At 36.0% G+C, this 12381-nt stretch overlaps 1 protein-coding gene across 1 annotated transcript; it reads right to left on the reverse strand.

The window, feature by feature from the left end:
- Positions 1-4762: 4762 nt before the first annotated feature.
- On the reverse strand, positions 4763-12381 carry LOC115224316 (CDGSH iron-sulfur domain-containing protein 2 homolog B). The gene is made up of 3 exons (XM_029795165.2): positions 12141-12381; positions 7550-7779; positions 4763-5735 (listed from the first exon to the last, which is right to left on the reverse strand). Exons 1-3 carry the CDS (start codon positions 12235-12237, stop codon positions 5640-5642), a joined length of 423 nt encoding a protein of 140 aa, XP_029651025.1. The 5' UTR covers positions 12238-12381; the 3' UTR covers positions 4763-5639.

Here is a 12381-nt window from a genome sequence, read left to right on the forward strand (position 1 = left end):
GGCGAGGCTCATCATTGCAGAGGTCCGGCTCTGAAAAAGGATAAAGAGACTAAGATACTTTGTAGTCTGGTGGCGGGATGGCATCTTCGCAGTTGTCGACGTTGTTTCATGTGTCATCATCGTTAACATCCGTTTTCCACGCTGGCGTGAGTTGGATTGGCCAAGGCTGTACCGGTTTCCATTGTCTGTTTTCGCCTGACTTCTACAGCTGGATGATGCCTTTCCTAATGCCAACCACTTCAGAGAATGTCCTGGATGCTTTTTTTAATGTTGTACCATTTGTTCTTTTATCTTGTGTTTTTTTTTACTTTTTTCAGACATTTGATTGCAGCCATGCTGGAGCATCGCCTTAAAGGGTTTTTAGTTGAAGAAATCGACCTTATTCTCTGTAAGCTTAGTACTTATTCTATCGGTCACTTTTGCCGAACTGCTAAGTTAACACACCCTCATCAGTTGACAAGTGATGATGAGGGAAAACAGGCATACACATAAGTATATATACACACACATACATATATACACACACATATATATACACACATATATATATACACACATATATATATATACATACACACATATATATATATATACACACATACATACATATATATATATATATACACATACATACAGATATATATATACACATACATACATACATACACACATATATATATATATGATAGGTTTCTTTCAGTTTCTGTCTACCAAATCTACTCACAAGGCATTGGTTGGACCAAGTCATTTAGCAGAAGACATTTGCCCAAGGTGCCACACAATTCCAATTTCTTTTCCTTTTCTAAGAGTAGCAGATGAGTGACTATCTTTCCATACCGACACAACATAGGCCTCGCTTTCAGGTCTTTTGGATAAGGTTTTCAGAAATAACCCAACGGGTTTACCATTGATTCCATGATATTAAGACACAGAAATACACACACACACACATAAATGACAAGGTCTCTGTCTACGAAGTTCGCTTGCAAGGTTTTGGTCAGCCTGGGGCTGTAGTAGAAGACATAAGATTCCATACAGTGGAACTGAACCCAAAACCACCTGACTGGTGCCTATAATTTCTAATATAAGCAACAGCCTGGGGGGGAGGGGAGCTAAGATTGATTAACGACTTCAAAGTTTAAAGATTAAAACGAGTAAAAGAATGAAAGACAACATAATATACAAACATAAATAAAAAAAGAATAACAATACATTAAAACATTTCTAAAAATTCAATTTTATTTTGATTAGTTTTTTCAAAATATAAATATTTTTTTTTTCAGAAAAAATTCTGAATAACAATAAAATATTTTTCTTTTCTTTTTTCCTTCTTCTTTAGACTAGATCAAAGATCAATAGCTGATTGGGTAAGTAAAGACATTATTTGTTATTGTTGTTTAGCACCAGGCCAGCTCTGATTGAGCAGACCTGGGATAAGAGGTTTTCCAGCCATGGTTATCTTGGACTACATTAAACTAATTGTGTCCTTTTCTTATTTAAGATGGTAAGGTGAGATTTGAAGGCGGCTCTCTCATTAGTTTGAAGTATTATTTTTGATTTTCTAACAAAGGAGATTCCTGATTTCATTATCCAACATATCCTAAGGCAATCCATCAGTGACACCCCCTCTTTTGCTTTCAGACACAGTGTATCTAGAACTACATCATCTGATAACTATATCCTTCTTTTACAATAGGGTTAGGATGTGTTTCCAACAAGATTTGGCTGTTTGTTTCAGCAAATTCAAGCACTCACTCACAGTCTCCTTCGTTAGCTTGAGCAAGTATTATCTTTGGTATCTAACATGGGTACAATCCCAGAAACTCGTTTGGGAAGGAGCAGCAATGCTAGGAGATGATTGAAGCAGTCCCTTTTAACTGGTAATCATTTTACTGACCCTGGAAAATGGGAAGGCTGAGTCGATCATAGCAAGATTTGAACTTAGAACATAAATTATTCTATGTCATGTTACTGACTTTTCTAATTAAGTAATACTAATAATTAAGGTGCAAAAAGACTAGAGCAACCTTCCGTTGGTGCCAGAAGAAAGACAGTCATTTTAGCAATTATCTTTCATTTAATTACGTGAATTATTATAAATAATTGAAAACAAGCTTCAGTCGTTTTGGTGGGGTTGTTTGTGTATGTTTTCACTTTTTAAATGTTATTTTACATCACAATGTGTTGTCATTGGTTACAGATTTTCAAACAGGCCAATCACTGACTCACAGCATTTATGAAGATAGGATTGACAACAGACTATCTCTCACTCGATGGACCTCAGGCCTAAAATAAATATTTGTTTCTTCTTCTCCCCAGTATTTATACCTTTAGCTAATATCATTAAAAGATTATAATCTACTGGTGTATGTGTGGTGGGGGGGGGGGTATATAAATAATGCTCTAATAAAAAAAAACCCACAAGACTTGTTAAGACTTGTAGTTTTTTTTTATTATAACATTATTTGTTGAAGCCTTACCACATTATATATATATGTATATATATATATACATAGAATGCAGGTATATGGCTTCATGGTTAAAGTGTTGGATTCATGAACGTAAGATTGTGGGTTTGATTCCTGGACAGCACAATGCATTGTGCTCTTGAACAAAAAACTTCATTTCACGTTGTTCTGGTCCACTGAGCTTACAAAACTGAGTAATCCTGAAAAATACTGGCATCCTGTCTGAGGATATATATATATATAAATATATATATATATATATATTATTCCACACCACAGAATACAGGAAACTGGCCTTGAAGCCTATGGCTTGGGAAGGACTTTCAATCCTTTATACATAGGCTTTCACATAGCTTGTATCAACTAAATTCTACTCTCAAGTTACTGGTCAATCCAAAATGATGGTAGAGTCAGTCACCCAAGATAACATGCAATGGGGTCAAACACAGAACCCCATGGTTGAGAAGCAAACCTCTTAAATAGGGCAGCAACATCTGTGCTCAGTTCAAGGAAGACATTGAAGACTAACCTCTGGTCAACCTCTGGTCAACAGATGTTTAATGAGTCCAGTAAATGTCTTAAAACAGACACGTTTCTTTTTTTAATTTTTTTCATAGAATAATGTCCTTAACCCGTTTGTTACTATGTTTCTGTTGAGATACACCATGTTTGTTTCAATTAACTTTGAAAATAAGGACAAATTTAGCAAAATGACTTTGTGATTATTAAACTGGTGTTTGGATGATAATCAACATCAAACTTTGATGGGGGAATTTTCAAGATCTCTTTAAACAGGAAATGTGTATCAGAGAACCAGGTGTGGTCTTGTGCAGGTCCGTATCAAAAGGGTTAACCCTTTCGTTACCAACCCAGCTGAAACCACCTCTGGCTCTGTTGTACAAATGTCTTGTTTTCATAAGTTTAGAATTAAAATCTTCCACCAAACCTTAGTCACATTTTATGTTCCTAACACCAATTTAATGATAACTAAGTTATTTTACTAAATTCTTTGTTATATTTAAAATTAATTGAAAGAAACACAGATCATCTCAAAATAAATACAGTAACGAAAGGGTTAAATGATGTTTGGTGGTTTGTTCATGGACATTTCTTTATAAGAGGGAAGCTTGCCAGGAAAAGAGTAACTGACATAGGAATCAGAGGGAGTGGTTAGGGGTAAAGTGAAAAAAGATTTTGTAATGTTGAAGTTGTGGATGGATTTATCACTGGCTGAAACCATTAGCTGTGATGAGCAAATGAACAAGCTAACGAAGGATCCTGAATACACTCGGCCAAACAAAAAGTAGCCAAATCTCTCTCAAATCACACTAACTTTAGTTAAAAAGGAAGGACACATTAGCTAATGCAATTGTGAGCATACAAAAAGATGGAAGCAACTTTGAATACTGGTCTGCTGTTTCGAGACTGACCTGGAGCTGAAAGCAACAATTACCACTATTGGCTGTAAAATGGAAAGTATGAATAACATTTTATTAGCATAGCTGCTGTATAATTGTCCGAGTGTACAGATTTAAACTAGAACAGAGTGATGATGAACCTAAGATGGCAGGCAATGGATTTGGGAGGGAAAAAAAAAGAAATTCCCTTACAATATCATGTTATGAAAAGCTTATCTGAAAGCATTTACTTGAAACTAAAACACATGGCCCTCCTCCAATAACAGGATAATTAAATAAATTAAAAAACTGACAAATCAGGCTAAAAACGTTTACCGTTCCTGAACTTGAAACTACAAAGAATGCTATTCATTCTGATTGTCATACTTCATACATCATTTGTGTATATATATATATATATATATATATATTCATCATCGTTTAACATCCGCTTTCTATGCTAGCAATTGGTTGGACGATTTGACTGAGGACTGGGGAACCAGATGGCTGCACCAGGCTCCAGTCTTATTTGGCAGAGTTTCTACAACTAGATGTCCTTCCTAATGCCAAACACTCCAATATATAGTAGATATATTATATATATTATATATATATACATATATATACATAAATATACGCTTGTACATAGTAATGAATATGTTCTATCTCTGAGTTTTATACCATCAGAAACTGGTATAACCAACCAACCAACCACTGAGACAGATAAAAACATATCCCTTCCAATGCCCAAGAACATCATCAGCAGCAGCAGCATTTGAATAGATGGGAATACTGTTCGGTGTGTTTTTAGTACCCTATATGCCTCACTTCCAATGTTCACATTTTTCAGCTAGTACCATAAATAAATAATAAAAAGAAAAAAAGAATTTTTAAATTATTATTATTAAAAGATGTTTTCTTAACATTTTTTTTCCTTTTTTACCCCAAGAGATATATAAAGAATACTCTTAGGAAATGATATGTGAAAGAAAGCACTAACCAGTTGAAAGTTTAAATTTAATTTCTTTTAAAAAACAAAAAAAAAACCCCACCAAAATGTTTGAGAAATTCTTCCAAAGTTTCCTGTAACAAACAATAGACTATTGGACATGTCTACGTGATTGCGGGACATGCAGAGGTTGCCTATAAACCAGAACCCTGTCATCTTGAATAAGGACAGACACATACGACAATGTGGTCCTAGACATGACTAAGACAAGATGATCATGGCTGGAATGCCTTTGATCACAGGTCTGCCCAGGCCTCTGAGCTGAAACAACAATGTTCTTTCTCTCGGTGTAAGCACTTGTTTTTTCACTGTTTTATGGTTGTTTTTAACATTTTTGTTATATAAATACAAAAGAAAAAAAAGAAGAAAATGAAATAAAAATAATACTTGAGACATACATACATAAATATACATACATATATATGCAATTATATGTGTATATATGTGCATATATATCGGTATAATATATATGAAATGTATGTATATATATATATATATATATATATGTAATACTTTAGATATAAAATGATTTCTTCACAATTCCTAACAGGAACAATGCAATAGCATTTTGAATTAAATAAAGTTGGCCAATGAGGTAGCACAGAGCAAATAAAAGACCTCATTCAATCAAGAACTATGTCTTTACATACTTCTATTTTCACAACTACAATGAAAAAAAAAAAAGGGGGGTCAAAGAAAAAGTTGTTTAGGCAACAATAACCCTCCCCCACCACCAAAAAACATTGAGACTAAGCCAGGTCAACTTCATTGTCCAGATTCCCGTCTCTTCAAGACAAGAGGCCCGACATTGTCAGATGTAAGCTTGTTGTGTTTGGCATGTGAGCCATCGCAGAAAGGGAACTGAAATGGAAAAACAAATCAACAAATAAATAAAAGCATATTATAAATATAAACACAAACAAACAGATACAAAATGCAGGGTGTCTGGTATTAATGAGATACATTTTAAACATAAGTAATTAGGAATGGGGCAGGCATGGGTGGGTATCCATGATTCGTAAACTACAAATTAAATGTGTTCCATTATTACGTGACCCATTGTGTGGTCGCATAGGTTGGCTTCCCAACCACATGGTTCCAGGTTCATTCCCACTGCATGGCACCTTCAGCAAGCATCTTCTACTACAGCTTCAGGCTGATCAAAGCCTTGTGAGTGGACTTACGAGAAGTGTTGGTGTGTTTACGTCCATATGACTTGGCAGTCTGGCAAAAGTCACTGATAGAATAAGCGCTTTAGAAAATAAGTACTCAGGTTGGTTTGTTTGACCAAAATTCTTCAAGTTAGTGCCCCAGCATGGCCGCAGTCTACTGAATGAAACAAGCAAAAGCTAAGAAGATATATATATATACGTGGAGGCGCAATGGCCCAGTGGTTAGGGCAGAGGACTCACAGTTGTAGGATCGCGGTTTCGATTCCCAGACCAAGCGTTGTGAGTGTTTATTGAGCGAAAACACTTAAAGCTCCACGAGGCTTTGGCAGGGATGGGGGGGGGGGCGATCCCTGCTGCACTCTTTTGCCACAAATTTCTTCTGTTGGCCTGCTCGCTTTGCCAGTGGGGTGGCGTCATTTGAAGGCTAAAATAATGCGAAGTGCATTGTGATCAGCGATGTGTAGCAACATCTGATAGCCTGGTCGGTCATGGTGATCACGTGATATATATATACACCTAATTATGATTGAGGGTGCCGAAGCATCTATAATGCAAGAAATAAGAGTGAAAAACTCTTCATGCAGTAAGAAGCATGCAATATATACACTATGGTAAAATATATATATATATGTATATATATATATATATACACCACATAATTATCATTGTCGTCACCACCACCACTATTTACCATCCATCTTCCATGCTGACATGGGTTGGATGGCTCAAAAGAAGCTGGCAAGCCAGAGAACCGGTTTCTACAGCTGAAAGACCTTCCAAGTGTCAACCACTCTATGGAGTGCTTCATACATGGCACCTGGACCAGTGAGGTCACCAGGTAACTCACATTGCAAGACAAGACCCCCCCCCTCGGTTTACTTGTGTGTAGTATTGGGGGAGGTAGCTTCAAGCCAGGCAATGAGAGGTTGAAGTATAATAGAGGGACAGTAACAAGTGTCTCGCTGTAGAATAGACACATGGCTAACCCAGTTGGAAAAAAAGAGAAGATGGTGATGAAGATGAGTCAGTTAAAAGAAGGCAATGCATTTTCCTTTCTTTTTAAATTATCTGAATTCTTCCCACAAGGAAAAAGCTGGCTTCTAACAAAGAAACAAATCTTGCATGATGGGGCTGGGATCATTCCAAGCTAGTGGTCCCAGGGGTGTCATTATGTGTACAGCCAAACAGGTTCACCAGAGCTCTCCATCACTGGAGGTCTTGTACCAAGTCCTCTGCATCCTCCAAGGTGACGTTAAGCTTCTTGGAGATCTGGTCTGTTTATGTTCTGCAACTTAGTGATTCACCAAAGGAGACCAGTAGAATAAATACATGGTTTTAAGGGAAAAAAAAGGGGTCAATTTATTCAAAAAAACCCTTCAAAGTGGTGCCCCAGCATGGCCACAATACAATGACTGCAACAAGAGAAAAGATATAAAACAAAATGAAATACAAAAAGTTATTTTTTAAAGCATAAAGAAAATCCTGAACAGGAGCAGAACTGACCGTTGCTGACCTCCAGCAGCGACAGTATACAACCTTATCCCCGAGGTCTTCAATGTCGACCATGTCAACCACTTTGTCGCTGCATTTCTTGATGGACAGGTTGACTTTGCAGAGATTATCTCGATTCCGTCCCTGATACTGCTCCCATTTCTCCTGGAATGTGTGAGACGTGACGTAGACAATAAGGGACACAGTCCCGACAAATGGCACCAGACTCAGCCAGTCTTTAACTGCAATGGAACAAAACAGGAAAACAAGTTATTCGTGCGATGAACCTGATCGATACTCAAAGAGCATACACAAACCGTAATAATAGATTTCTTAGAGAAACCAACAACCATAACCCATCACACAGCTGCTTGACCTTAAATTACACACAACCCATCTTGAAAATTAAAGAATACTTTGGAAAATGTACACCTGCATATGCAAACAGACGAAATGGGTTTGGAACATTATTGGTTCTAAGCCTACTCACAGACGGCTGACCCAAACACCACCACCACCACCAGCAACAATTACAATCTCAGGAAGATATATATGAGGAAGATTTGGCTACAACTATTTCTAGTGAGTCAAGTGACTAAACAGAGGTTCCTCCAGGTTGGTTTGAATAAAACTAATGGGCTTCCGCCCAGTTTCCATTTACCAAATTCTGTCCTCAAGGAATTGATCAACTCAAAGTTTTGGTGGAAGACACTCGACCAAGATAACAATGAGGTGATCGCTAAATGTGTTGGTGTGTATATTATCATATGTACATACATAGATATAAACATACACACACACACACACAGAGGCACAGGCATGCCTGTGTGGTTAAGAAGTTCGCTTTGCAAGCCCAGAGTCATGAGTTCAGTTCCACTGTGTGGTACTTTAGGAAAGTGTCTTTAACTAAAGCCCCAAGCAAAACTTTCTGGACAGAAACTGTAAGAAGGCAGCAAGCTGGCAGAAATGTTTGCATGCTGGGCGAAATTCTTAGCGGTATTTCGTCTGCTGCTACGTTCTGAGTTCAAATTCCGCCGAGGTCGACTTTGCCTTTCATCCTTTCGAGGTCGATAAATTAAGTACCAGTTATGCACTGGGGTCGATGTAATCGACTTAACCCCTTTGTCTGTCCTTGTTTGTCCCCTCTATGTTTAGACCCTAAATAATTTTATATAATGATATATAGATGTGAACGCAGCAACTTAAAGCTGGTGTCCAGTGCAGAAACAAATGTGACTTGCTATTAAAGCCTGGTCCCTTCCAGCCCCGGGCTATATTATTCTTTAATTACTCTTATACAGTAGCAGAGTTCCACATGTTTATCCAGTCGTGGGAAAATATCCTGCTGTAGAGTGGCATATCACGGCCAATAACGGTATAGAAGTTCTTCTTCAATGCACACTACGAGGTTGTTACCCAAATTATAATGTGTGTGTGTGCGCGTGAAGATAGAGCCCCACGCGCGCGCACACACACATACACACACGCTCTCTCTCTGATAAATAGATATTCTACACCCACATACTACATTAGGTACACTGATATGGATAAGTGTCTAATAGATATGCGAACCACGAGATAGCGACGGAGGGGGAAAAACTCACCTAATTCTTTCTTTTTTTTGTTTGAGGACAATTAGAAAGGACGTTGGGGGAAAAAGTGTGTGGTGGGGAGAGTGTCACAAGCAAAATTGTTACACAACGAGATACTAAAGGTGAAGACGATATAACACAATATATATATATATGTCAACGACCATTGAAGATGTTGCAAGTCGCAACGAAAATTTTAGAAAAAAATAAATGAACAGAAATCGAACCGGTGAGTGTGTTAAGTGATAAGGCATTAAAAGATCGATATTTAAAATACCGATCTTATCAGGTGGCCAGCATGGGAATAAAAACCATTCAAGGGTAATAATTATTTAAAATTATAATTTAGGGTAACTAAGAGATACCTCCACGCTGGAAATAGCAGTCAAAACTTGACTCTAAAACCACATTAAATATTCATACAGCACCGGTGCTATATGAACATTTAATGTGGTTTTAGAGTCAAGTTTTGACTGCTATTTCCAGCGTGGAGGTATCTCTTAGATACCCTAAATTATAATTTTAAATATATATATTATCCGAAAATAGAACTCTCTCGACACAATTTAAAGTAAATAATATGAAAACCTTCAAAAAGAAAAATGCCGTATTAAAAAAAAATGTTCGCAAGAAGTAATCGCTTGGTTAATATTACTTTATATTGCTCGATAAAGTTTTGGAAAAAAGAAACTGATGAATGAAGAAATGTCCAGCAGCAAAAAAAATATAGGGATGCCTGATCTAAGGGAGTTTAGTTTTTTTTAACCCCACGATGTGCGAGTGTTTGTCCTGAGCTGTCCATATATTGGCATGAAATGTAGGAGTTATATGTGTGTGCGTGTATATATATATATATATATATATATATACTTTTAAAAAAAAACATTAGATCTCGAGACCCATGAAGCTATAAATAATAGCATGTAAATATTGCGTTGAATAACCCTTTCTGGATAGAAAAGGTCGATGGCTGCCCGTGGGACACGAACCCACGTCTCCTTTAAACATATTTTATAATATATATATATAGGTTCCGTGTATTTGGCGATGTTTAACCTTTAAAGAATTTCCAACTGACTTTGTTGTTTTGGCTAAGAGCGATCAATGTTTACTTCAGAGTCAGGAGGTTTCCCGAGTACCGGTCAATCCTTTTGATCGGCCCAAGCCCTTTGTGAGTAAAAACTGTGGGTTAAACAGACCCAGTGTGAAAGCCTGCTGGATAATAATAGATTGTTCCAGTAATTTAAACCACCCCGACGCCTTTTATTTGTCTCTTTGAGGATTATATAAATAGATAATATATGAATGTATAGAATATTTTTAATGGAACACAGTTAATCGGGTTAAAATAGTGAATGAAATAGATTCCACAGATCAATTGCAACCGCCACACAAAAGAAAAACATTTTTCCCTTTGTAAAAATTATTACAAAACCAATGTTTTTGAATAAACTTAAATACATGAGGGTGAGGCAATTAATGCTCATTTTTTTACTTCTTCTTGTAACTCTTTCCCTCTCTCTCTCGTTACACACCCGCCTCGCATTTGTCTCTCTTTGTCCTTCTGCCTTTGAAGCTGGATATCCTTGTTGCTTATTTTGATTTTTATATATATATATAATATATATATATATATATATATTATATATATATATATATATATATATGTAAAAGTTGAAAAGGAACACACGAGTTGATATATATATGGAAAAATAAAAGTCAAGGTAGAAAATGCTATATACACATACATATGTAGGTATTTTAAAGAGGTCATAGGCTAAGAGGACTTAGGGTCTGACGATACGCCATAAGGTTAAACCCTTTCTGGACAGGTAACCCAGGGTAACCCCATAAACCGGCCTTCACCAGGGAAAATATGTACATATGCATATATATATATATATCTATATATATATATATATATATATACGTACATATGTATTTTATAAAATTATTTTAGCATTTTCTACCTTGACTTTTTTGTGTGCATGTGTATATATATATATGTTGTTTTTATGTCGAGTTATAAAAACAATTTTATATTAAAATGAAAGATTACTCAATCCCATATTATTCTTTTACAAGTATCGTGCTGACAGTGACTTCGAAGTATCTACGTGTTTTTACAGTTCTAATGTTTTTTGGCACTCATCTTTCGCCTATTCAGGAGCTAACGAAAGGGGTGCTTCTTTGTTAAAATATTAAAACTAAAAATAAAAAAAGGCTAAGCCATTCTTAGTCACCTTTGTGTATCTCGTCTCCTTCATTTTTGGTTCTCGGAAGATTGCCTATAGGTATAACACTAAGTGCTTGTATGCAGGTATAAACAAAATTAAGCCAGAGTCACTATATATATATATATATATGGAAAATTTACCTATGAAGGAGAGAGACGGTTTGATAGTTATAAAATACATGTTCAAATAGATGTAATAAGATGAAGATGATAGATCGATAACTCATCATTAACAGTTTAGTACAAACACACACATATAGGAATGCATATGTATATATACACATGCATGCATATATATATATAGATATATATACATGTGTGTATATATATATACGTGCATGTATGCACGCATATCTATATATACACATGCATATATATATACACGTATGCATATATATAATATATATATATATATATATATATATATATATTATATACACACACTTACGTACATAAATCTATTTAAATTTAACCATGTGTACGCCCATTTTTAAAGTTCTCTTTATCTCACCTTCAATACCTCTCTCTCTCGCTTTGTATATATAAATAATATATATATATATACATATACAAGCGAAAGTGTGTGTATATATACTTTTGAATATATATACACACACACAGAATGAGATGTATATTTTATTTGTGTGTGTCTCTAGATTGCATGTGCATACACGCAATGTGTGTGTGTTTTGTTTTGGTGAGTATAAATCAGGACTGTGAAAGAAGAACTCTGGTTTTGGTTTACAAAGAACTGAGCACAACAAATGAAACTCACCTGACAGTTTGGCAAAATCTGTTAAGGAATTCGGAACTGGTAAACTCTTGAGGTAATTTGGAAGACTGACTGTCACCAGATTCGAAACGATGTTCATGATGTTTCGATTCGGTTGTGATCTAACGATTTGCAATGCTGACGATTTATGGTAAACGAAGCAATGAAGGGGTCGACCTTGACATTAGTGGCTTCTGGTAGATTTTGAAAATAAGCCGCTGCTTCTTGCCTGGAACTTCCGTTA

Source organism: Octopus sinensis, linkage group LG25 (assembly GCF_006345805.1).
Source record: "Octopus sinensis linkage group LG25, ASM634580v1, whole genome shotgun sequence".
NCBI lineage: Eukaryota > Metazoa > Mollusca > Cephalopoda > Octopoda > Octopodidae > Octopus > Octopus sinensis.